Source organism: Rhipicephalus microplus, chromosome 2, assembly GCF_043290135.1.
Source record: "Rhipicephalus microplus isolate Deutch F79 chromosome 2, USDA_Rmic, whole genome shotgun sequence".
NCBI lineage: Eukaryota > Metazoa > Arthropoda > Arachnida > Ixodida > Ixodidae > Rhipicephalus > Rhipicephalus microplus.
Genome location: NC_134701.1, coordinates 263,775,027 through 263,802,643, shown reverse-complemented (window position 1 = coordinate 263,802,643; position 27,617 = coordinate 263,775,027). Strand labels below are relative to the sequence as shown.

The following is a 27,617-nucleotide window of genomic DNA, read 5'->3' as shown; positions in this document are numbered from 1 at the left end:
AAATGGCTATTAGAGACACCAGTGTGCATACAGTAAAATACGGCTTGATAGGAAAATGCATATGTGGTACCGTGCTTATAAGAGACATCGCGTATAAGAAACAAGAATTGCTGCCCAGAACGTGCCACTTATAAGGGGTTGAACTGTATTCGAGCACTTTGTATACTTGAATGAATAGTAACATAATCAAATTTCCCTCGATTCAAAATTAAATTATAAAAAATTTCAAGGTATTCAGAATGAATGTATACATACGGATGCCCAATGACTTCAAATTAAACCGGATTCAAACTAACGAAATTCACTAAATATACAGCAAGAATTGAGATTGGGTTGTTGGAAAATCATTTAAGTTATGTGTATTAACGAATATAAGCTGTGATTATTTTCTGGTTCTCTTCTTTGAATGCAATTGACATAACCCTTTTTTTTTAATGTACAAACGCGGCGAAAAGTATCCTCTTCACCTTCCTCTAATTTGAAGAATAAACGGGCGACACACATAGCCTCAATCAGCTCAGAATTAGTGTCGGCGTCTCATCCACTTCGTCATCCTCACATCGACAACAGTCGCTTCTTCGTCAGTCACCAACGTGATATCAGATGCAAAGTAGCTCTTTGACTCGCATGTGTAATACTGTACATATGTTTGTGCATCTGTATGAATTGCGCCGCAAGGCATTACCTTTGCCACAGGTGTTTGAACGGTGCCAAGTAGGTCATGCCGCAGCTGCACATTGGCGCCACGCTCCCCTCCCATGCATCCCCCGCAAGTGCGCGCTGACGTCACTCTCTCCCTCATGCACAGCACGCTTGTCCGCAGCTGACGGCTCCTCTGCTCGCTCGCAACGCACTTCTCTGTTGCTTCACCCTTTGCACGAACCCCAACGCTCTAACGCATGTCGAATGGAAACACTCTTTCGGCACGTTAATCTGCGATGAAACTTACACGAAACTCAACCCCCCTCCCTTATCTTTGCTTTCAGACAAGCATCTACTTGATTAAACTATACACCGAGTTTTGCTTCGAACTGTTCTTCCTGCATTCGCGTCGACCCCCGTTTCAACCGGCTCAACGGCATACCCACCGCTGCTGCTTCGCACCCCATCAGGGTTCCCTTCGGGATGATAGTCCAAAATTTTATTGTCGGTGATTGCGCCGCAGACCTTTGCACTGAGATCTGCATCGACGTAATCGTCAAAGCTCATGTCTTCTTCCAGCGTATCCCACAGTCAAGCTGGAATGACCTCGGCCTCACACTTGTTGGGCTCTCAAACTGTGCCCTCATTGGCCACAGAAAAGCAACTGCAGGGGAAGCAATTGGCAACAGTTGTTGTTTGACCTGATCTCAGGCCCGGACCAACATAAGCAAAGCCAGGAGCAGCGTCATTTTTTACTTATTTTATTTACAGATACTACAATCCCTCTAGGGGATTTTAGCAAGATAGATATACATCGTCATGGTAAAAAAAAATTTAGGCAGCAAAACAATAAACGGTAGCAAGCACTGCTTCAAAAAAATAAAATAAAATACAGATAGAGCACTCATATAGAACATCAACTACATAAAAATGACAAAAAATACATATTTGAACGAGATCATGTTGCTAATTGGAAAGTAATTGGAAAGCAAATGAAGACAGTGAAGGTTGAGCAACTTGAGTGTTAGGTTATTCAAATCAGTCACAGTCCTTGAAAAAGATATTGTGATGTAACAGTAAAGGCAACCTTTATTAGGCCCGGAAGACACAATAAAGCGACCACGCCCAAGGCACAGAACTCAGACAAGCCAAGTCCCCACAGCAGAAGAAGATGACGACCACTCATGATGATGAATATGTGTAAAGATAGATGATGTGCTTAATGAATGCCTACACTAACTTCCCCCCCATGTGAAAGCGGTCATCCTGACCGCAATTCTTGGCCGCATTTTAAAGCGAAGATGAACGCCGTATGAAAGGCTTCATGCGGGATACGTGGACTATTTCTGCTGCCTTGTAGCGGTGGTCCGTCGGAAGAAGAACGGGTGCCACGCGATAATTCACAGGAGACGTTTGCTCCAAGACAGTGTAGGGGCCAATAAAACGTAATTGAAACTTCTCGCACAGTCCGGGAGTGCGAATGGGTGTAAGAAGGAGGACTTCGTCGCCAGGGCTGAAAGACACGGCACGATGAGAGGCATCATATTCAAGCTTGCGATCCTGTTGCTTGGCTTCAGTGTTGACGCGAGCCAGCTGGCGGCAATGAAGTAGACGAGACACGTATTCTTCACTTGAAGATGAACATGGTTTGACAGGCGCAGAGAAGAACGAAACATCGAGGAAAGAAGAGGGGAAGCGACCGTGGACGAGGTAGAACGGCGAGTAACCGGTTGTGCGCTGTACAGAGGTATTATACGCAAAAGTGACAAATGGCAAAATGGTGTCCCAGTTTCTGTGGTCGGGTTCGATATACATCGCAATCATGTCTGACAGTGTACGATGGAAGCGCTCAGTCAGGCCGTTCGTCTGAGGATGGTAACTGGAGCTTGTTTTGTGTGTAGTGCCGGCTGCCTTGAGCACTTCTTCGACGAGTGCTGAAAGAAATACTCTTCCACGGTCGCTCAGGATTACACGAGGAGCTCCGTGTCGAAGGATTATTGCTCGAAGGATGAAGTCGGCCACTTCCGAAGCTGATGCAGAAGGCACGGGAGCTGTTTCAGCGTAGCGGGTCAGGTGGTCGACAGCTGTAACTATCCAACGATTGCCCGTGACAGTCATAGGAAGCGGACCATACAGGTCAATGCCAACTACCTCGAATGGTTGCAGGGGACACGGGAGCGGTTATAATTGTCCACTTCGAGTTGATGTAGGTAGCTTGCGACGCTGACAAAGGGCGCATGAGGCAACGTACTTCGCGACACAGGTGGACAAGCCCGGCCAGTAGTAGTGACATCTTATGCGGTCATACGTTTTCTGGAAGCCCATGTGTCCAGCAGACATGTCGTCGTGATATGTCTTGAGGACTTGAGCCCGAAGAGAGCGAGGTAGAACGGGCACCCAGCGTTGACCATCAGGGTGGTAGATATGACGGTATAGGACGTGGTTGTTGAGCTTGAATTGCGTCAGCTGTCGGCGAAGACGGGCGTTAGGGGGCCGGCAAGTCCCGTCAAGACGGTCCATGATGCGGCGACAGTAAGGGTCAGCACGTTGGTGAGATAAGAACAAACCACACTCGCTTGGAGAAGTTGGGTCCAAAGTAGTTAATGACGAAACATGTAGGGAAGAGACGGCCGAAAGCTTCTCGTGTGCAGCAGTGGCGGGTTTGTTAAGCGGCTCCGAAGAGAGCGGGCAACGCGAAAGAACGTCAGCGTCTTGATGCTTGTTTACCGACTTGTATGTGATAGTGAAGTCGTATTCTTGTAAGCGAAGAATCCAGCGACCAAGGCGGCCGGACAAGTTCTTGATTGTCGAGAGCCAGCACAAGGCGTGATGGTCCGTAACCACAGTAAAGTGGCGGCCGTGGAGATAAGGTCGAAACTTTTGTATCGACCATACGACCGCTAGGCACTCCTGTTCGGTGATGGTATAATTCTTTTCAGCAGGGGTCAGTGCACGGCTCGCGTATGCGACGACTTTCTCACGTGAAGATTTGTCTCGCTGTAGAAGAATTCCACCAATGCCTCGACCACTAGCGTCTGTATGCAGGAGCGTAGGCGCGGATTCGTCGAAATGGCAGAGGACTGGTTCGGATGTGAGTGCACACTTCAGTTGGGCAAACGCCGCTTCACATTCAGGAGACCACACAAAGGCGACGCCTGATCCGAGCAACTTGTGCAATGGTGAAGCTATTGAGGCGAAGTCTCGAATGAATCGGCGAAAATAAGAAGCGAGGCCGAGGAAACTGCGCAAATCTTTGGCTTTTTCAGGACGCGGGAAGTGTTGGGCAGCGGAAATCTTGTCAGGATCGGGACGAATACCGTCCTTGCTTACGATGTGGCCTAACACTTTAATCGTCTTGCTCGCAAAACGGCACTTCTTGGTGTTCAGCTGAAGGCCTGCGTTAGCAAGGCACGTAAGAACTTCGTCCAGTCGTTGCAAGTGCTGAGGGAAGGTTGATGAGAAAATAACGATATCGTCTAAATAGCACAAGCAAGTCTTCCACTTCAAGCCTCGTAAAACTGTGTCGATCATCCGCTCGAATGTTGCTGGAGCATTGCAAAGGCCGAATGGCATGACGTTGAATTCATACAGCCCATCTGGTGTTGAAAACGCTGTCTTTTCTTTGTCATCCTCGTGCATGGGTATTTGCCAGTAACCTGAACGCAGGTCTAGGCTTGAAAAGTACTCAGCACCTTGCAGTGAATCCAAAGCATCGTCTATGCGCGGCATGGGGTAACCATCCTTGTGGGTAATCTTATTAAGTGCTCTGTAGTCCACGCAAAACCGCACGGAGCCATCTTTTTTCCTTACTAAAACAACAGGGGATGACCAAGGACTCGCGGAGGGACGTATAATGTTCCATTGCAGCATATCGGCTACATTTTGTTCAATGATTTCACGCTCGGATGAAGAGACGCGATATGGTCGACGGCGTACGATGGAAGTGCCATCGGTCTGGATACGATGCCTAATAATGGACGTCTGTCCCAGAGATGAGGAATGGGCATCAAACAATCTCCTATGCTTTTGTAGCAAGGCAAGCAACTCATCTGTCTGTGAAGAGGTCAGTTCTGGACTAATAGTCGCAGCAAGAACAGAAACGCTTGATGAACGTCCAATAGAAGGAAGGTCAGAACACGCTGGCATAAGAGAGACAACAGAGACAGGTTGAGATTCAGAAACGCAAGCCATTGTGGTGCCTTTAGGAATGAGAATTTTCTCAGAAGTCTGGTTTGTAGCGTAGAGAAGTCCGGAGCCATTGTGGAATCGCGCTAGACCTGAAGCAAAGGCTATACCTCTTGCGAGACAGCGTGCAGATGGTTGGACAAACACGTCACCAGAGTCGATCACATTAGAAGTGATGGCAACTATCCGCTGATGACCAGGTGGTAGCTCGGTCTCTTCAGCAGCGAGCAAGCGAACGGGCTTGTCATCCGCATACAGGGCATAGTCAGTTTCCATCATATAAACAACGTTTTCTTTACAGCAGATGGAAGCGTTCGCCGTAGACAGAAAATCCCAGCCTAATATAATCTGGTGGGCACACGAATTCAGCACAGCAAATTGTACAAAATGAAGAATACCAGCTATGAAAACACGAGCGGTGCACATAGCGGCAGGTCTAATGGCGTCCCCTTGAGCAGCGTGCAGTGTAGGTCCATCATAAGGGGTGGTGACTTTTCGTAGACGTGAGCACAAAGAACGATGAATCACAGACAAAGAGGCACCAGTGTCTATTAAAGCGTCCACGTACACACCTTCTATTAAAACAGCTATCGTATTATATGGACGCACTGGAGGAATTTCTGTCTTTTCGTTCGATGCAGCTTTTCCTCCAAAAGCTGCAGAGGTTAGTTTTCCGGGCGTTGGTTGGTGAATTGCGAGACAGGTCGCAATGGAGACGTGGAACGGCGGAGGGGTGAGGGTGAGCGGCGTCTAGTAGAGCGGTAGGAACTGGTTGGCTCAGTTGTCGCAGTTGGAGACGGTGAGCGGCGTAGCGGCGGATCATAAGGACGACGTTGGAAAGCGTACCAGCTTGTCCCATCATCCCGTCCGTAGGTGTCGAGTCCACGACGCTCGTCCTGCTGACACTTCCGACAGACGCGTGCAATGTGGCCCCGATAGCCGCAGTAATAACAGATCGGACGATGCGGCCGACACGGTGGGTGAAAGGGCTGGCTAGTCACACTCGGAGTTAACGAAGCCAGCGGGACAGGCGTCGAGAGTGCGGGCATCGGTTGTACCACGGGTGGTGAGCCAGCGAGGACTTGTGCGTACGTCGGTTGGAGTCGAGGTACTGGAGTGTCTACAAACGCTGGCCTGGTCATGGACGCCAACTCCTCTTTGATAACATCCCGCAAAACATTGTTGGAGGGGGGAGGTGGACTCGGTGTCATTGAGAGGCCGAAAGATTGTAGCTCTTCCCGTATAAGCGCCCGGATCATGGCACGCAATGAGGCATCAGTCGTGGTAGTGTTTTCAGAGCTGTCCGGGCGGTAACCGCTGGGATTCAAGTTCTTCCAGGCGTTGGCACGTGGCAACAACGTCAGCGACCGTAGTCGGGTTTTGAATGACCAAAGCATTGAACGCGACCGTGCCTATCCCTTTCAGTAGATGACGAACTCTCTCTGATTCAGACATGAACGTGCTGAAACGGTGACAGAGAGCAAGCACATCCTCTATGTACGATGTGTAGGACTCACCGCATTGTTGCTTGCGAGAATCCAGTGTCTTCTTCGCGAGAGCTGAACGAACCGCCGGGGTGCCAAAAATTTGGCGAAGCTGTTGCTTGAAACGTGTCCAGTCCGTAATGTCCGTTTCATGATTGAAAAACCATGTTTTCGCTACGCCCGTGAGGTAGAAAGAAACACGGCGAAGCTTGGTAGGATCATCCCAGTTGTTAGTGGAACTCGCTCGATTGAACTGGTCCAACCAATCTTCCACATCTTCACCTCGAAGTCCGGCGAACGTGGGCGGCTCACGCTGGTGCGCGGTGATAATCCACGATGGATAGGCCGTGGTAGCCGGGGCCGTGGAGGTAGACGCAGAAGCGCCGGTTGGCTCGTCCTGAGGCATGTTATCGGACACCTGGTACAAACGACGACCTGAGCGCAGCTCCAGGAGGCAGATCGGGCTGGGAGAGGACGGAAGATTGTAGAGCACACTCCACCACTTGTGATGTAACAGTAAAGGCAACCTTTATTAGGCCCGGAAGACACAATAAAGCGACCACGCCCAAGGCACAGAACTCAGACAAGCCAAGTCCCCACAGCAGAAGAAGATGACGACCACTCATGATGATGAATATGTGTAAAGATAGATGATGTGCTTAATGAATGCCTACAATATATATTTGAAACAATTATTTTTTTCACAAAATGGAGTTATTATTAAGTGATGCCTTTGTCTTGTCGCATACCCAGAAGAAAAAATAATGATGTCAGAAATATCATTATCATAATGTTTATTTTAGGCTGAAATAAGAATTTTAATCAGGAAACACGATTGCGTTTCATAAGTGCGGGCAAATTGGCTTGTTTTATACTCATGCCACACGGGCATAGAAAATGACATTCGATAGCGAAGGCATTCAGTTCCCGAATGAAATTTTTTTTCAGCGGCGCTGCTACACGTCCAAAGCGAATGACATTTGCCTTGATGATGTCAATCGCTGCACCTTTCTTGTGAGCATTGGGTGAGTAGCAATAAACAAAATAAACAAGCGTTTAGAAGCTTCATACACATCAGATAAATAAATGTATAAATAAGCATATTACGCTGCCGTTATATTTCGTTTGTTACTTTGTTTCACGACGTTGCAACCGATCATGTAGCAACTTAAGCCAAAGCTAGTCAGATCTGCAGCGTAAAATGAAAATGGCCCCTGTCGCATTTATTTTACAGCGTCTACCAGCTGAAGATAACTTTTTAAGCAATTGTTTAAGTGATTATTATAAATAAAATACGTGAGAAGTTTTCTTCTAGTCGAATCAAATGTCGTTTTATTCAATTACTTCATCAGCTGTGCCGTCGAGAATACCGATTTCTCAGTCGAACGAGTTCTGGCGATGGCATTAGGTGACGAATGGCATTTGGGCGAATGTCATATCGTTCATCCATGTGGCACCGCGCGAATCACATTCAATCTGAAGGCATTGGGAAGTAAATACCATTTTCTCTGCCCGTGTCGCATGGGTGAGTTCTGTTGCAGAGGTACGGGAGTAGTTATTGTAGATGAAGCGGACTGCCTTCCGTTGCACCCGTTCAAGTCTTTTTAAATTAGTTTGAGAGAAGGGGTCTCAAATAATTGCGCCATAATCAAGTACTGCAAGTATCACTGTTTTGTATACTAACAAGCGAACGGAAGGTATTGACAGTTTGAGTGCTCTCCTAAGAAAAAACAATCTACGGTAGGCATTAGCGGTCACTTTTTCAATGTGTCGATTCCGTTTTAGAGTGTTTGTTATGTGCAGGCCAAGGTACTTGTATTCTGTTACCTCAGAGAGGAAAATATTGTTAGCCGAGTAATTGAAACTTAGCTTGTCTTTTTTGTTAGTAATGCACATAAAAACAGCTTTCTCGTTTTAACCGACATTTGCAAATCTCTACACCAGGCAACAACTTGCTGAAAGGCATCATTTAGTAACGTTTGATAGGAATGACTATCAATTGTGCAGTATAAGATACAGTCATCGGCGTATAATTTAATCATAACATTTAGGTCATTTGCCATATCATTTACAGTCAACTGCCGATTTTTCGGACACCCGAATTTTCGGACATGCCCGATAATTTGGACATCTTCGCGGCACCGCCACGAGCCCCATAGAATCAATGTATAAGGAAGACTGAAATTTCGGATGCTCGAACCCCCCGGATTCCAATTTTCCTGACTTTTTGCCGCGACAAAAGGTTGGAAACCACCATTGACCTCCAGTGGAAACCACCACAACTGCGTCACACGCGATTACGATCGTATAAATGAGTGCGCCGGTCTACTGTGGCCGGCGCCAATAAATTTTCTGGCGCCAATAAAGTTCCTTGCGCTTTAGCGCTTGTGCTCGTGCGTGCCACTCTGGCTTCCCGCGCAGCGCTTTCGCGAAGCATTTCACCACTTCGAACTAGAACCAACCGCCACACACCGATTTGGTCTGGCCACGCTGGCTATCTTGAATGTTTACCAGTGCCACCTCCGGAGTACCTGAGGCACCGTCGCCTGCAGTCGTGCCGTTTTGTTTGTGCAGCCCACATGGTGTTTGGCTAGCCTAGTGCGTGGTTGTGCGATCGTGTGAAGTGTGCTCTGCAACGCTAAGCCTAGGTGCTTCGACACTCGTCAGCAAACTCCTTTGTTCCCATCGTGAGGATTTCACTTGCCTGCAATGGCCCCCACTCCGCCTTCGTTGCCCTTGCCGATGGCATCAAAGCACGGAAAACAGTACCGTAGGTTAACGATGGAGAAGAAAGCCGTCATTATTAAGTTAGTGAAGAGTGGCCGATCGCAGGCTGACGTGAGCAAGGAGTTCGGCATTTCCAAGCAAACAGTTTCCGATTTCTTGAGGAACAAAGACAAGATCTTGGAAGCGGCCGAAAAACCGTCTGGTGCCCAAAAGATGAATGCAAGCCAAGGTGTTCATCCAAAGCTTGAGGACGCTCTCGTCGTGTGGCTTAATTCAATGATTGCCAAGCGGTTGCCAGTCTCGGGCTGCATCTTGAGACAAAAAGCGGAAACTCTCGCGCTTCGAATGGACATCACGAATTCTAAGTTCAGTGATGAATGGCTGAAAAACTTTAAGTGTCAGAATGACCTCAAGTTCAAGAAGATGTGTGGCGAAAGCGGCGCCACACATCTTCAGTTACTGCGCAGTACCGCAGTGGAAAACTCCAGTCTTTGTTGAAGCAGTTCTCTGCTGACAAGATTTTCAACTGCGAAAGAACTGGCTTGTTTTACAAGCTGCTGCCGGAAAGAACGCTCGCTTTTGCTGGTGACGCATGCCATGGTGGCAAGCATAGCAAAGAATGGCTGACCGTTCTTGTCGCCAGCAATATGTCTGGCAGCGAGAAACTTCCTTTGTTAGTAATCGGGAAGTCCAGGAGCCCGAGGTGTTTTAAAGGGGCAACGCTGCCAGTGTTATACGAAGCCAACAAAAAGGCAGGGGTAACGCAGCAGTTGTACGAGAGTTACGTCCGCAGGTTGGGCAGGAAGTTTGAACAACAAAACAGACGTGTTCTGCTCTTCGTTGACAACTGCGCTGCTCATGCTCACATCAATAACTTGAAGGCTATCCAGCTGGAATTCATTCGCCCAACACGACTGCGATCCTCCAATTGATGAACCAAGGCGTTATCCGTAATCTGAAGTTTTTGTACCGTTCAAGTATAATCAACCGCATGGTGCTGTGCTTGGAAAACGGGAAAGGCTACAACGTTGACCTTCGGTCTGCTGTCGGAATGCTTGCGGACGCATGGAAGGCAGTAACGCAAGACACGCTTCGCAACTGCTTTCACCACGCGGGCTTCGTACTCGACACAGAGGCAGCAGACTTGCCTGAAGAAAGCGACAGCGTGACCGACTTGTGCCCTCTTATGGACGATATTATCAACGACCTCCACTCTGCTGGTGCTTCCATGCCCACAGAAATAACTTTTGAGCAGTTCGTCGACGCTGACAATGAGCTCGACTTCTGCGCAGAGCTAACCGACGACAAAATAGTCGGTCAGGTTATGGCGGATTCAGACGACTCCGATGTCGAAAAAGAGGAACCAACGCCAGCGCCACCTACGACCGCCGAATTGATGCGAGCATTGATGACGCTGTCATCGGTGTACAGTGATGACATGACCCTTGCTCAGATCGAGGGGAATGTGATCACATGTAAGCGGAACACCGTTCAAACAAGGATCAACAAGTTTTTCAAGCCACTGCAGCTCTAACACCGGCTGCCCTGACGGCACTCGCTGTCGGCTGTATGCATTTTTTTTATCGGCTCTTTTCAGAGCCACCCCACTGATGCTTTGGCAGAGTTCCGGAAGTCTGGTTCGTCGACCTCGACCCTCTTGATCCAAGAAATATCAATAAAATGGTGCGTTTTTTGCTTACATCGAGAAATATTAGCAAAATAGCGTGTTTTTTTTGCTTGCATAAAAAATTATCAGTAAAATAATGTGTTTTTCTGCTTGCATTCATTTTTTTCAGACTGCCCGAATTTTCAGACGGTTTTTCGCTCCCTAAAAGGTCCGAAAAATGGGCAGTTGACTGTATATAAAGCAAAAAGAAAAGAGAGCCTAGAACCAAACCTTGGGGAACACCAGAGTCAACAGATAGTTTATCAGAGTCGCGATTTTTAAATGTAACGAATTGACTACGTTCACTAAGATAGAAACCCAATTAATCAGCTACAGATTATTAAGAATTATGTTTAATTTATGCAGCAGTTTCTGATGTGGCACTTTATCGAAAGCTTTCGAAAAATCCATGAATATGGCGTCTGTTTGTTTCCCATTGTTTATATTGTTTGCGAAGTCATGTACAGTTTGCACCAATTGGGCTATTGTCGAATAGCCTTTACGGAATCCATGCTGATGGATTGTTAGAAATTTATGTTTCTCAAGGAATTCCAAAATGTGTTTGTGAATTATATGCTCCAGAATTTTGCACGAAGTTGAAGTTAATGAAATAGGGCAATAATTTTTTATTTGCTGCTTATTCCCGCTTTTGTGGAGTGGCCTGACTCTGGCGGTTTTCCAGTCGCCCAGCACTTGGCCAAATTCCAAGGATTTCATAAACAAGACCTTTAAATACTTGGCCTTTAAATATTCTGCATAATGTTTAAGAAAACGATTTGGGATGTCATCTGGGCCAGAAAATTTTTTTATATCTAGATTTAGTAAGATATTAAAACACCCGATTCAGTGATCTCAATATCAGATACAGGAGGCAGGGCGACGTCGTTAACTGGTAAAATGACATTACCTCTAGTAAAGACAGATTTGAAATGTACATTAAATAGGTTTGCAATTTCTTTGGTTTCATGAGCCAATACACCATTTACATCAAACACATCACACTCCTCAGACTTGGGGCTAATACTTCTCCAAAATTTCTCTGGGGGCTGACTTGATGTAACTTGGTGATACGTCACCATAATAGCACTGCGTGTCACTACTGACTTGATTTTTAAGTTTTACATTTACTTCACGGGCTTCGTTGTCATCACAAGCGAAATCCTTTTTTTTTTCTTGATTCATTTTAATTGTCTTTTCAATTGAAGTGTATTACGAGAAATCCAGGAACTTTTTAAGTTTCTTCTTTTTAGTTCCTCGTGGCACAAAAGAAATAATACAAGTGTTAATAATGTTTTTAAACTGAATCTAAAGTTCATTTACATCACACTTGCTGTTTTCAAATTCATTAAAATGAAACGCGAGGGTATCAAGGATTGAAACGTCGTCTGCCCGAGAAAAATCAGGAAAAGATTAACATTGCAACTTTTTGTCTAATACAGTGTTACATGGGCTTAGGACCACAACTTGGGATCTGATATTCCCGGAACTACCTCGCAGGTTGCTCGAGTGTCGATTGATTGGCTAACAAAAATTAAGTCCAAAATGGATTTGGAAGATCCCTCAATTCTGGTGTAATCCTGTACAAATTAAAAAAGATCATATGTAAATGCAATGTTTAACATTGCTTTGCCAAAAAGATCGTACTTAGTGAGCGTGAAAGTTGGCCAGTGTATATTTGGTAAATTAAAGTCCCCTGAAAGAACGACCCAATCATTCGGTCTTATATTCTCGTGCAAGTAGTTCTCGAGCTCCTCAAACATGGGAAGTGGAGCATTTGGAGGTCTGCATATAGCTCCTATATAGTGTCTGATACCGCTGAAATAACTGGTACAAAAAATACATTCAATGTTGTGTATATTCGGCATTCTGAAGATATTCAGCGACGACTTGAAAAGAATACAGACACCTCCACCTCTGGTGTCTCTATCTTTTCTCAACGCTTTGTAACCGGAGGGAACATACTCGCTGTCATATATTGAGTCGTTTAGCCACATTTCTGTCAGAACTCCAACAGCAGGATCATGTGAGAGGATGAGAGCCTCTAATTGAGCGACCTTGTTAAGTACGCTCCTACAATTTCCATTGATTATCTTTAGGATACTCGTGTCAGCCATTCTATGCTTTGGAAATTTGAAAGCATACATTTTTCTCCTCATACCAGTCGAACAAAGTATTATTTATGCTCCCTTTATCACTTTGGCAGCATTTGCCTTCTCTCCTGCCGCGCTCTTCCATAATTTGTTTTACATTACGAAGCCGTTTGGAAGTCTTCAGATAAAGATAGATCTGTGCCTTTTAGCTTATGAGCTGATTTTAATATAGACACTTTTTGCCGATAGCCGAGAATTTTCTTCATTATAGGGCGTGACTTGTTTTGCAGTTTTTTTTCCTAATCTATGACACCTTTCTATGCCGTTTACCTTGTGGAGATATGTTTGCACTAGGCTTACCTACTAAGCGCAACCGTATAGTGATGCGACGTCCTCCACTGTTGCTGCGCGCAAGGACGCTGCGGCCGGGTTTGTCGTTTTCTCCGACACGGCGCATAAATCACGCACGAGGCAGGAAAACAAGAACAGGTTCATTAACCCAAGATGCAGCACAGTGCGACACTCACGGGCTTGCAGGCTGTATAGGAAACTCTGCAAGACCGAACAAGTACGCTTGCCTAGGGCGCGACGACTCCCGCACAAGGGCCGAAGTCGAACGCACGAACGAGAAGCCGCCTGCTTAGCAGCGCGTCAACCCCTCGTGAAGGCCTGAGAGCATCTGCCGCGACGAGCGAATCGTCGGGCGCAACATAGCTCGTAGGAGAGGAGGATGTCACGCGTGCCCAAAGGGAAATGGCACTGCGTTGTGACGTAGGCCCGCGTAGCGTAGTGTGCCCGGACATGCCAGCACGGGACGGAGCCGAAGCTTGACTCGCCCAGACCAAGAGGCGCCTTGGCAGCCATCTTGGCAAATGCCGGTGATTATACGTACTCGGGCGACGCGATCGGCGCGCGCGCGGCAGCTGGAGAACGAAGCCCCTGGTAGGGGGGCGCTCTTGATTCCCACATCTCCCCCCCCCCCTCTTAAGACCGAGGCCGCCCTAAAGACGCCGAAATAAAAGCATTCACCGACATCGGAAAAACTGAGGTCCAGCTCAGTGCCGTCCACGAGATCTACGGGGGCCCCGGTGTCATCGTTCGGCGGCGTCTCAGCAAGAACATGGGGCCGCGGGAGGGCAGCGGACACCGCAGCAGTGATGGCCGACTTGAATGAAGAGTCCGTGACAAGCGCCGCCACAACCGCCTGAACGGAGTCGGTCGACAGGGCAGGTTGAAGGCCCAGGCCAGGCGGCGCCACAGGAGTAGACAGGACCGCAGGGGCACCGCCAACTTCGCTCGGTGAACCCGCGAACGGAGGAGGGTAGCCTCGTGCACCAGTAGGACACCGCAAGCGTCGCAGTAGGAGGCCTCATGAACAGGTGGCATCGAGGCACCTCCGGAAGTGGCGTGCAGGTCCAAAGAGTGCGTCTGCAAAAAGGACGCGGGGTCTAAACTCACCCAGACATTGCGTTGCTTGAACCAGCGACGAGTAGACACGAAGGCGACCTGAACCTCAGTGCCATGTTGGAACGTCCACGTAATGACTTCACGACGAGGCGGTGTCTTGCTAGCCGGGGCCGGGGGATCATTTGACGGAGGCGGCATGGACGAGGCCGGTGCCTGCGGAACGACCGAGCGCGCGGCTGGTCTTCGGGCTTTTTCTTGGAAGAATGGGTCATCGAGGAGAACATAACGAAAGCTGGGGTGTCGGTGAAAAGCCGAAACGCAACTGAAGGTGCGGCCCCGGAGGCGCGACAGGCTGGCCCAATAAAGAGAGCCTACTCCGTCGGATCGAAGGTTGCATGAGCCAATAGGGCGCACGCTTCTCTTCTCCTGCCGACTACGCGGAAGATACCCAGTGAGAGAGTGAGCCACCGGAGAAAGGGCTTTTCTCTCTCGAGCAGCCGGGCGAACTGGGAACCGGGTGGATATTCCGCGCGCAAGGCCTGTAATGGTGTTCCCAGGGAGAAAGCTCGCCAGGTAGCCGTTACTGTTGCTGCTGGATGAGCTCTCGCACAGCAGGTATAAATCTCCGCTCCCTCACAAGGAGAGGATAACGTCCCGCTGCATGCCGGGGGCGAAAATCAGCTGAAGTGCATTTTCGCAGGTTGTACCGATGGCGTGGTTTGGAACCAGCCTTATCCCGGTTTCCCTGCAGTTCGGTGACCGCCTCCCCTTCCCCAAAGTCCTTGCTGGTGGCAACGAAAGGTGTGAGGTCGGAGACGTTAACTAGACCTCCGTCTGGTCTCCCTTGGGATTCAGCCAGCTTGTATACCAGGGGCGACACTTTGGTCTGCACTCGGTATGGGCCCAACCACTTGGCCGTAAGGGAGGCCGAAATGCCTTTGGCGGCGTCACTCAAGACGTGATTGCGCCTGAGGACGAGATCGCCGACATCGTAACGGACATCTTGATGCGACCAGTTGTATTGAACCTTCTGACCAGCTCGCGCTTTTGCCAGGTTGGAACGCGCCAGGTCGAGGGCCGCGTCCATCAGTGAGCGCAGTTCCGCCGCGTAGCCAGACGGGCTGACCTTCGCGGCGCTTGCCCCGCCGCCGCCCCGTAGGACGCGGTCCATGGGGTTAGGCAGCTCTCTCCCAAAGTTGAGGAAGACGGGCATGTACCCTGTCGAGCGATTTACTGTAGACCGCAAGGAGAAGCCTATCTTGTAGAGACAGGCATCCCAATCCCTGTGTTGCTGCGCAAAGGCTGTCAGCAAGGGCTTGAGGTTCCGGTTGATCCGCTCGGTCGGGTTGGCCTGTGGGTGATATGTGGTTGTTTCATGGTGCTTAATGCCGAAGGCAGCACACGCATCCACAAACACCTTGGCCGTGAAATAGGACGCATTGTCCGTGACCAACTCCACCGAAAGCCAAAGCGGGTAAAGACCTCGGTGAACTTGTCCCTGATTGCGCGTGCCGTTACCTTCTGAAGGGGAAACAGTTCGACCCACTTCGTGAAGTGATCTGTGACAGCCAGGAGAAAAACATGGCCTCTCCGGCTTCTTGGGAAAGGTCCCATAATGTCACAGGCCGCGACCTGCCATGATTGTTGGCTGTCGATCGGCTGCGTGAGCCCGGGAGGCTTGCCCCCGCGAGGCTTCACGCATTGGCACACGCTTCATGCCAGGCAGCGGAGCGGCACAACTTTTGAAAAGTCTTAAGGCCACTTGCGTGTCCGGCCAACTGCGAGTCGTGGAAATAACCTAGGGTGGCTTTCCTTAGACTGCGGGGTATCGCCACCTTGAAAGACTTTTGGGGAGCTTCTTCAGATGGGACGTAGCACAGGAGAACGCCATCGGCATCAAGCAGGTACGAGTCCAACGTGCCCGCAGCAATACCAGCCTGCGTATGGCACTCGGCGCCGACAGCAATACCAGCTGTCTGTTCGCGCCCGGCGTCTTGACCGCCATGCTCCGCTTGGGAGCTCAGCTTCTTTGAGCTCGTCAACGATGTGTTGACAAAACCGATCGTCCTGCTGTGCCTTGAGCAACTCCTCTCTACTAAAGACGATACCGGCGGACGTGACAGAGTCTACCAGGTATGCGTCCTCACCCAAGGCTGTCGACTTTAAAGTCACTTCGCCATCGGGGTTCGCGCCTTTGGACCCTTTGGAGCCAGATGACCCGGAGTCTACTCGATGCGACTGCTCTCGGGAGTGGCGTACACAAGTGCCAGACGCCAAAATGAAGGCACGCGACAAGGCGTCAGCCACGACGTTCAAACTCCCTTTCCGGTAGCGCACAACAAAGTTGTATCGCTGCAAGGTCAACGCCCAGCGTGCGAGGCGGCCCGAGGGCTCACACAAGCCCTTAAGCCAGGTGAGTGCCATGTGGCCCGTTTCCACCACGAATGGCACGCCGTCGACATAGCAGTCGAACTTCCGGAGAGCAAAAACTATAGCGAGACATTCCCTTTCTGTCTCGCTATAGTTACGCTCGGTGACGTTAAATGACCGGCTCGCAAAGGCGACTGGCCGTAGGACGCCGTCGTGCTCCTGAAGCAGTACTGCGCCGAGACCCAGGTCACTCGCGTCCGCTTGGACAACGAACTCCCTGTTCAGGTCGGGCAGCTTTAACTCGGCTGTGGCCACTAGAGCTTCAGAGAGTGCCTTGAAGGCTCGCTCTTGTTCTGGCCCCCAGCTCCATCGTGCGGACTTTTTCAAGAGTGAGTCAAGGGCGCTTGGAGGGCCGCACAGTTTGGGATGAACTGTCGATAGTAGTTCATCATGCCCAAAAAGCGCCTCAGGCCCTGAATGTTTGCCGCCGTCGGGTACTCAACCATGGCACGTACCTTCTCCTCGCATGGCAGAACACGACCGCTCTGAATGGTAAAGCCTAATAGTGAGACGCGAGTCTCAGCTATGTGAGCTTTCTTTGGGTTCAAAGTCAACCCGGCGGCACGCAACCTCCCGAGGACATTTGCCAAGTGGTGAAGGTGTTTCTCGAACGTTTGAGAGAAGATGACGATGTCGTCGAGGTACGCCATGGCATGTTGCCATTTAGCGTCCCCTAGAACGCGGTCTATCAATCTCTGGAACGTAGCTGCAGCTCCAGAATAGCCAAACGGCATGCGGGTAAACTCGTACAAACCTCTGTGAGAGGTGAACGCAGTTTTCTCCGCGTCAGCCTGCTCCATCTGAACCTGTAGGTAACCGCGGCTAGCATCCAGGGTGCTGAAGTAGCAAGCACCGCCTAGAGCAGCCACGATCGAGTCAACGTTAGGCATAGAATAAGCATCCTTCCTCGTGACCTCGTTCAGCCGGCGGTAGTCCACACAGAGCCGTCTCTTTTGGGGACCATTACCACGGGTGAACCCCAAGGACTGTTAGAGCGTTGGTCTCAATCAACTCATCCAGTGCCTGGTCAATTGCTTTCCTCTTTGCCGCACTAACGGGACAAGGATTGCATTTCCACGGTTGTGCATCGCCTGTGTCGATCCGGTGCCTCACCAGAGAGTTGCAACCCGGGCATTCCGTGAACGTGTCGCTGAAACGTGTCAACAGCGAAGACGTGCTTTTTCACGTTTCGACAAGCTGTCCAGCAAAGACGGCAGCGAGCCGTTCGAGTTGCTGCTAGCGGGGAGGTCACCAGCATAGCCGAGACCTCGTTCACTGTGGCAGCATTATGCTCGAGGGAAAACAGTACGCACGGACCGTTTTCCGCCCCGCCGGCCAAAAAACCAGTCTCGGCGTAAAAGGGGGAGAGCGGGCCGCTGGGGCAACGCTTGGTCTCCTTTCCTCCTTCTTCCTCGTGGCGTCCGGCGGCTTACTGGCAGCCGAGACCACGGGAGGTGCAGCGAAAGGCCGTAGGGCGCCGGAAGGGCCGTCCCTGTAGCCTCCGCTTGCGACGTCAATCACGATACCTGTGCGCGCCAGAAAGTCGCGACCGAGAATCACAGGCTCGGAAAGACCAGGGAGATGCACAAAGCGCTGTCGGCGTGCGCGATTCCCGTTCTTGTTCACGCTGCTGGGCAACGATGGCCGCCCAAGCGTATGAGTAAAGGTCCAGAGCGCGGTCTGACACGTCGAGCGCGTCTCAGTCTCTCGCGGCAGAGGCCGCCTCGTGGTTCGGAAAACCCCAGTGTGACAAGTCACGACCAGCCCATGCGCAACAAGGCTCGAGAGACGCGGACGGCGGTGGCAGCAGGCGATAAGCTCGCGCCGCCAGAATGTCGCCCTGAATACGCTTCGCATCGGATGCCAGCTCGTTTAGGTCACGATAACAGGCGCTTCCAAAGTAAGCGGCGCAGGTTGGATGAGCCTGGCCTATGGCTCGCTCCACCTTCGCGGTGTCTGATGCTGTAGGGTGAACAAGGACTCCTGCAAAGCCCGAACGTACTCGAGAAGAGATTCGTCGAGATGCTGTGTGCGAAGCTCCAACTCGCGACGCATGCGGCATCTCGTATTCAGGAGAAAGGAATTCGCTACGGAAGAGCGCCCTAAACTCTTCCATCGAGCAAGCTTGGTGGCCGACAAGCCGGTACCACCTTGCCGCTTGGGCTGTCAGCAACACAGGCAAAACAGAGCCTAGCATAACGCTGTCGCTCAGCCGCGTAGCCTGCTGATAGCAGGGCAGCGGCTCGAGGTACTCTGTTGCACTGATGTGGTCCGAATAACTACTGTACTCAGGCAGAGGTACCCTTAAGCTACTTGGAACGCTTGGCTGAGGGGACTCGGGGTCTCCCTTCAAAGCACAAGGCTGCGAGCACACCGCTTCCAACAGAACGTTTAGAAGCTGTGCCGCAGTTGCGTGCAGCGGTGATTGCTCCGAGGTGGGCGCGGCCGTAACAGGTGCGCGCGCCTGTTCCCCAACATACGCGCCCGACCGAAAAGGGCCAGTACACGTCATGGAGGAGGGTAGGTTTGCGCTCTGACTGGTGCTTGAGGCCTCACGTGACTGGCAAACAGGTGGACAGCGGAGCACGATGACCAACGTCTGTCGAAAGCATCGCCTAAGCGAGTCTCAGGCCAGCGAGTGTCGGTGAACGCGGCGACATTGTCAGTTAAGCGAGCAGGCTCGCGAACGACATCGTCAACCCTTTGCACTCGCGACCATGACGGGTCAGTAAGCGAGTTCCCGCCAACACCTGAGTGCCCCCGGTAGGAAGGACTGTGCGCGGCGATTAGAGCTGTCAACTGTGCTACTGACGGGGAAAGGCCAGCAAGCCGAGACTGCGCCGGGGACGGGCCCGTAGGCACATGAGTCTCGAACAGCTGATACAGCCCGTTACTGGCTTGGCTAGGACTGTGGTCCTCGTTCAAGCGGCTGGCATCACTGTAGGGGGCCCCGAAAAAGAGATCTCTCCCGGTGAACGAAAGCAGAGGGTCGCTGAGAGGGCTGTTGCAGCCGTGCTGTTTCAGCCGTCCGCCTCGAACGAGATCAAGTCCGTCGCCACAGGATCGAACAGGAACGAGCGCCTCGAAGGGGTCTGCTCTGAAGCCATGCCGAAACCAAGTTGGGCGCCAGTTATGTGGAGATAGGTTTGCACTAGGCTTACCTACTAAGTGCAACCGTATAGGGATGCGACGTCCTCCACTGCTGCTGCGTGTGACGACGCTGCGGACGGATGCGTCGTTTTCTCCAACACGGCGCAGAAACCACGCACGAGGCAGGAAAACAAGAACAGGTTTATTAACCCAAGATGCAGCACAGTCCGACACTCACGGGCTTGCAGGCCGTATAGGAAACTCTGCAAGACCGAGCAAGTACGCTTGCCTAGGGCGCGACGACTCCCGCACAAGGGCCGAAGTCGAACGCACGAACGAGAAGCCGCCTGCTTAGCAGCGCGTCAACCCCTCGTGAAAGCCTGAGAGCATCTGCCGCGACAAGCGAATCGTCGGGCGCAACATAGCTCGTAGGAGAGGAGGATGTCACGCGCGCCCAAAGGAAAATGGCGCTGCGTTGTGACGTAGGCCCGTGCAGAGTAGCGTGCTCGGACATGCCAGCGCGGGACGGAGCCGAAGCTTGACGCGCCCAGACCAAGAGGCGCCCTGGCAGCCATCTTGGCGAATGCCGGTGATTATACGCGCCCGGGCTACGCGGTCGGCGCGCGCGCGGCAGCTGGAGAACGAAGCGCCTGGTAGGAGGGCGCTCTCGATTCCCACAACGTCCCTGCCTAAATGTTTGACAAAATATCTTCCTGTACCGTTTTAAGTAGCTTATTGTTTGACTCCTCAGTTGGCTCACCCAGACCATATATAACTAAATTGTTTCTACCACCTCAATTTTCTAAGCCATCTACATATCTTTAAGAGCCAATACCTGCGATTCAAGTTTAGAAACTGATGATTCTATATTTTCAGCTTTCAAGGCTACAGCATTCAGTTTTTGTAGCTGTTCATCAATGTTATAAATGAGTTCAGGTATTCTGGTAGGCTTCTTTTCTATCACTTTCTGTACACTCTGTATGCCCTCAACTGCAGAACTGATAGTTTTTTACCTTTCAATATTTCGGATAACATTTTCCTACCAGAGGGCCCAGGATTGGCCTCGATATCACCACGACATAGCTGGTCATTGCCAGAAGGCTAAACACAATTTAAAAACCATTTTATACACAGTGGGCGAGGCAACAGCACTAGGAACCGGTTATCACTTCGGTAACAAATCTCACACAAATAGTTACTAACCTGGGTAACGAAGCAAAGCGGATTTCTAAACATGTTGCCGTCAGTGCTATCGTCGAGCCCACTTTCGCAGAGCTGAGTTGACCGACTTCTTATAGACAAGGAATGGACCACGTGCCTTGTCGTAATCGTCGATGGTATCTGGATGGGCGTCACCACGCAGAATTCATTGGGCCAAGCGCAGTCTCCAGTCAGCATCGATGCAGCCGGGTCAAGCCCAGGAGCGTCGTCCATGAGTACTGCCGTCGAAGAAGCTTCATGCGCAGTTTGCAGCATTCCGATGAAAACCTGGATGACGAAGCAAAGCGGACTTCTAAGCATGTTGCCGCCAGTGTCATCACCGAGCCCACTGTCGCAAAGCTGAGCTGGCCAGCTTTTTATAGACGGGGAATAGACCACGTGGCTTGCCGTAATCGTCGATGGTATCAGGATGGGCGTCATCACGCAGAATTCATCGGGCCAAGCGCAATCTCCTGTCAGCATCGATGCAGCCGGCTCAAGCGCAGGAGCGTCATTTATGAGTACCGCCGTCGAGGAAGCTTCATGCGCAGTTTGCAGCATTCCGATGAAAACCTGGATAATGAAGCAAAGCGGATTTTTAAGCATGTTGCCGCCAATGCTTTAGTTAAGCCCACTCCGTAGCATTTTGCAGCGGCGGCGCACAGCACCAAACGTTCCAACATGTGGCGCCTGTAAAAGCACTTCAAGTTCTTAATGAACCCTGGTACATTGGTTGTAGGGCTGCCGTTGTGTTCAGTGGCAGAAACGAGAGCTTCATTGCCTTCAAGTCGACACCAACCGCGTGCGCTGAGCAGTTGTCGACTACCACAAGCATCCTCCTGTTAGCTAATTCAAACATGCCATCAAGATTTATCAGCCAATGTTTCAATATTTCCTGCAGCATCCATGCCTCACAGTTGGCTGTATATTCCGCCGGTAGTGTGCGAATGTTCTTGAAGCAACGAGGCTTCAGGGCCTTCCCTATGAACAGAAGCTGTAGTTTTCCGGTTCCGGTCATGTTTGCTGCGACCAAGACAGTAACGTGCTCTTAGCTTCTCTTCCCGCCAGCACAGTTGTCATCTTTGTAGGCCAACGTTTTGCTCGGGAGTAGCTTATAAAACAATGCGGTTTCATCGGCATTAATATGTGACACGATGAATAAGCGTGAAGGCGTTCTTGCAAAGCACCGCTTTGCCACTTTGCGCATGTCTCGCTGTTCACTTCTTTGCCTTCGCCAGACACGGTGTGGAACACAACCTCGTATTTCTCTCGTAAACAATTGAGCTAGCCCTCAGAAGGTTTAAAATCATCAATGTTCAGGCGAAGTGCGTATGCTGCTACCTTCGCCATAACGATAGGGATGCTCAGTGGGATGTTTTGGCCCCTCATTTCCTTGATCCACAGGAGCACTGAGTGCCCCGATTCTGGGTGCTTCGCCGAGCAATGTTTCTTACGACTGCCAGTGAATGCATCAGTTGCGTAGGCCTGCCTCCTCAATAGCGCTCTATTTTTTTATACATCTTGAAAGAGTGGTTTTGGCGATGCCATGTTTCCTTGCGATTTCAGGCATGCTTTTTTTGCCACCGCCCACTTCATGAAGGATTTCTACCTTCTCCTTGAGCGTTTCGGTGGTCTGTCATCTTTCGCAAGGAGTCATAGTAAGTGCAGATATGTTAGGTCCAGCATCCGAAGGCAACACCATAACTTCACGTAGTACAGAACCCACGACATTGCACCAAACAACTTTGTAGCGCTGACGTACACAAGGCCTAGCTACTCAATGTGCAGCACACAAAGGACACGGTGACTACAGAGACATGTCTGGCATAAAACACCACACGATGCGAACAGCGAGCGCAATGACGCCAGTGACGCCGCATATCCGGGCACTGCGCTCAGCGCTGGCGCCATCTATCGTTGAGCCATAAAAGCTTACGACGGCCGTACAAAATACCACCACGCAGTTGCGCGCCGTTTGAATTATCCATAGAGGAGCCGATGCGCGCAAGAACTAATGAGATGGTTAACCCTATATATCGTGGCCAGACCATGACCATCAGTTCAAATTAACCTGAAAGCTTGAATTGATGAGGTGCGAATTAACAAGCTTTCACTGTAGTCTACATGTAATCCCCTGTAAAGGTGGTTTCACTGCAGTGGCAAAATGCTATGCTGTGAATACACCTTTCCACAGAAAACCAGCATTGTCACGTAGCCCCACTTCACGGTTGAAGGAATATACTAATTACCTTGATAGCGATTCACAATATTTTAAGTTTAAAAGCTTGTTAGACCAGCTTACATGCTCTAAGTAAAGCAAATTTTAAAACATAACATATTTTACAGGTTATCACTTGCATTCTACCGAAAGCCAAACCCTGTCATTACTTTAAGTTGCTTTTACTTCCTTTGAACCATAAAGAATGATATTAGCAACATGGCTTGTTTCAATTATAAAAAATTATTGAGCAGATTAGTTGGGTCATGACAAACATGCTCATTATTCTTTATAATATGTAATATACATTCAAGCTTCATTATAACAAAATTGCATTTACACAACAATAAGCTCGTTTAGATATCCAAAAATTCATTATAAAAGTATATCCCTAACACTATGTCTATTGCAAGACTATTAACTTCGTTATAACTGATGTTTCATTATATCAAGGTTTGGAATGCCGATTATAAACTCAAATCATTTTTCACTTCAAATTCACTTCGAACACAAAATTCACTATTTACACAAGCCTAGAGTATACATGTCGAAAAGTAGAAGGAAGGTGGAGGTTTCACTGAATTATGATCGTAGGACTAAATCCCCATCGCTGGAAAATGACAATTTCACAGGGATAAGCGCAGTTAAAAATTCCTAGAAGGGCTTACTTCTCACAGATTTTTATTCTGTATGTACCCTATCGGGTGTGTTCAAGAGCCCCCTCTAAATCATTTGAACCTGTTGGCTGCAGTGTATTAAACTTGTGAATAGGGTATGATTCAAACTGTGTTACAAGGACCTGAAATTTGACTGAAGTTTGTGAAGCTTGAGGTTTTCGAGCACACAGTGAAAACGGTGCCACAGATTTAGCACGGCAGGTTGCACCTTTAACGATCTTAAACTTTACATACTTCAAACTTTCGGTCACCAAAAGACACCGAATGTAGACAGTCATACCTTATTCCTAACTTTAATACACACCAGCCAACAGGTATGATAGTTTTAAAGAGGGCTCTTGAATTCATCCAATAAAGTATGTGCTGAATGAAAACCTGTGAAAATTAAGCTCTTCTAAAAGTTACTGTGCTTATCCTTATAAAATTATGATTGTGCAGTGGTGCTTCTATCTGACAACCATGATTCAGCTGAATGTCTACCACTCTTCTATCCTTCCACATGAATATTCCTCCCGAACCCCATTGCTTTCTTCTTTTTCACAGACTGTTCCATTTTTAACATGATAGCATTAGAGAGCTCGTGGCGCAGAAATTCCGCTGCTGGCGTCGGCACCGTTAGTTGTGACCTAAAAATCATCCGTGAGCGAAAAATCGAGAAAGAAGCAAATAAATAAAGAATAAAATTTTTCGTCCCATTGATAATCGAACCTGGGCCATTTGCGTAGCAAGCAGGTGTCCTACCACAAGGCCACGTTGTTACTTGCAGCTGCTACGTGAAAAAAGACTACATAAATGCCATGTAGTGGAAGGAGTCTCCTTAACGCATTTTTTTCCACAGGTGTCACAACAAAAACGAGCCCGTTTGGCAATTTGTAGGCGCATTTTGGAGGCCATCAAACTACGTTGAAAAAGGTCAGGATAGTGCAGCCATTGCCGCTAAAAAAACACAGGAACTTTCAAACAGCTCTAAAAATGGATGACTATGTGCACCTAGCAAAAAACATATCATGCCTTTCCAGGGGCGTTGATCAAGCAAACAGAAAACACTAGATAATGTGCTGCCATCTGTGAGGCATTGTGACACTCTTTACTGCCTCCGAGACAGCAAACGCGCAGCCTGTATCTAGGAGGTCATGCGACTCGTGCTTTAGAACATGTAAGTACCATTCGTGTGTGCGCACTGGTACAATCGACTGTGTGCGTGCATGTGTGTGTAACAAAACATATTAATAAGTATGCATTTAGCGTTTGAAGGGCGCACTAGGGGTCGAATTTCGCTATCGTGTTCAACTCTTAAAGGCGAAGCTTAAGGGTCTCCCTTTTTTTTTTTTACTCGTCCAAATCCACACCCCTACCCCTTCTCTCGCCCATCCCCACCCCTATTTACAGTCGCCCTCTCTTCCTACTCTGCCCTGGCTGAAGCACACACGTGCTAAGAAAAGCAGCTGAAGCCTTGAGGAAGGCAAGTCCGCTTGTCAAAATATCAGATACAGGGACACCCCATATTTACAAATTTTTCATCTATTGAATTATGCCATGCAATTTAGAATGCGAGCTTAAGTGGGTCTGTAATATATTACAAAACAAGCACAGGATGAAAAACATTTGAATGCGAGAGAAACACACGCAATGCCCTCAGGTATCCATAGCCATGAATGTGGCTGCATGCCCCGCGTAGCAGCATTAGCTATTAGCTCACAATCTTGACTCACATTCCCTGCATCACCATTTTCAATGATGCATGACATGACTCACTTGTCGGCACTAGTGAAAAACTACGATGCAAACTCACCGACTCCGGTTGCGGCTCCTGCCTCCTACAGGACTTCGTGACCGGCTCTTTGACTTCCGATGGCTGCTTCTGGCTTGTTCCTTGTCCTCTTCTACTGGAGGTACCTACAAAGGAGTAGATACGTCAGCCCAGCATTCTACATTTGCTGCCCACAATAATTGCAAAAGCCTATTTTAATGAACAGCATTTGACAAATGCTTGTAAATGAAATGTCAGGTCAGACTGGACTTGCAGTGCACACTCCTCAAATAATCAAACTCCTTTATAAGAAACAAATAGGCATTATAAATGCCAGTGGACCTGCACAGCAATATAATAAAATTCAAACGTAGTACCCTGCTTATAAGAGACCCCACATATAAAAGCAAGCATTCCCCGCCGGAGCGTCTCTTTTATACAGGAGTTCAACTGTAGCAACTTTCCTGTGTAATATTGAATAGAAAGTTTTATAGCTCCTTATGAAACAAGCTGAAAATGTGGGGGAAAATATACATTTATTCACCCTCAACATACATAGTGCTACTTAAAAGTCCGAGTGGATTATTGCAAATAAGCAATGTGAAAGTTCACAATGCTTCCTGTTACCAGGCACTTCAAGTGAAGAACAAAAACATTCTATTGGTTTTTTTCAGGCTAGGCACAACCTAACCATCGCAACGTAGTGTCCTGTACCATTCAGTTAATTTTATTTAAAACAAGTACTCTGAATCAACGTTATATACACCGGCATCGCCCAACGTCTTCTCGGGCTAACTCACCTCATCTTTGCGAGTGGATACAACAGTGGCAGCCGCCACTGGTATGGCAGCGCCAGTGGCAACGGTTGTGGCTGTTGTCGTGGGCTTGCTGCCACCTAGTGCAGCTGAAGTGGGCAGGGAAGAGGCCTCCGCAGCAACCCGCGGCAACGGCGGAGGGGACAGCCCCGCAGCACCGAGCCCCCCCGCACCTTCCTTGTGCGCTGGCACAGCCAGCAGCACAGGGGGAGGTACAGATGGCACCATGCTGGACTGCTGCACCAGCACAACCGAGGAGGGCTGGGGCGGCAGTGGCGGTTGAAGAGAGCTGGGTACAGCACCGGGCAAGGGTGCTGCTGCACCAACTACTGGCACGTAAGGCTTTCCTTGGAGGTACGACTTGTTCAACAGGGTCTCAAACAGCATGTCCACAAATGGCTTGGTTCCTGTGCATAACGCATTGGGGATAATGCAATGTTGAAGAGACTCTTGCTGTTTTAAAGCATTTGCAAACAAGTGATCATAATGCTATTTTTAATGTTATGTTAACATTGTTTATCCTCTTTTTTTTTTACTACAGAGTGCAGTATCTAGGTGTGCCACTCTTAGATTTTGAAGCATTTATGGGAGCACTCTTTTTTTTTTTTTTTTTACGGCAGTTTACATATACAGCAATCTACCAGTGTTTGTATGTTTTTTTTGTGTGTGGAAACCAGTATGCTACACAATCGAACTTTAATGCTGTTAGTGACACTCCTACACTATGTATTACAGTACTGTTGTAATGTGAGGTCTTCAAGCCTGGTGTCAAGCTACTGCCATAGCTGTTAGCCCAAAATGACCATCTAGTTGTCCTGTCAGGAAAAGAAAAATCTGAACCTATTTGAGGTCACTCAGTGATGATGGTCCTGTCTGCTAACTAGTGCATTGATGCATGCCACCAAACCTGCAGAAAGTACAAATGAAAGCCTGTCTGTTTTCATTTTAGGGAAGCCAGTAATATCGCACATAACTCTATCATATTTCTTGCATACCATATCCTGGGCACTACTAATCGCAGACAAACCGCATATGAACATGCATCATGCAAAGAGGAAGAGGGGAAAAAAACAATTTCGTTGATAATGGGAGAAATAAACTCAATTCAATTCAAAAGAGGACAGGGCAGGAAACAGTTGCAAACAATGGTAAATGAGGCACCAAGAGAGATCCTAAGGTGAAGGAAACACGCTGTCACATACCAATGCCTCACAACATCTTATTTTATTTAAAAGG

General features: G+C 49.0%; 1 protein-coding gene across 3 annotated transcripts in view; it reads right to left on the bottom strand.

The window, feature by feature from the left end:
- swm (Zinc finger protein swm) overlaps positions 1-27,617 on the bottom strand; it is a 104,568-nt gene that overhangs the window by 74,350 nt on the left and 2,601 nt on the right. For all 3 annotated transcript variants that reach the window (XM_075880662.1, XM_037421072.2, XM_075880673.1), the window contains exons 3-4: positions 26,367-26,788; positions 25,609-25,712 (exon numbers count right to left, since the gene is read on the bottom strand). In XM_075880662.1, coding sequence (XP_075736777.1) covers positions 25,609-25,712; positions 26,367-26,788 — 526 coding nt within the window. The remainder of the gene's footprint in view (positions 1-25,608; positions 25,713-26,366; positions 26,789-27,617) is intronic.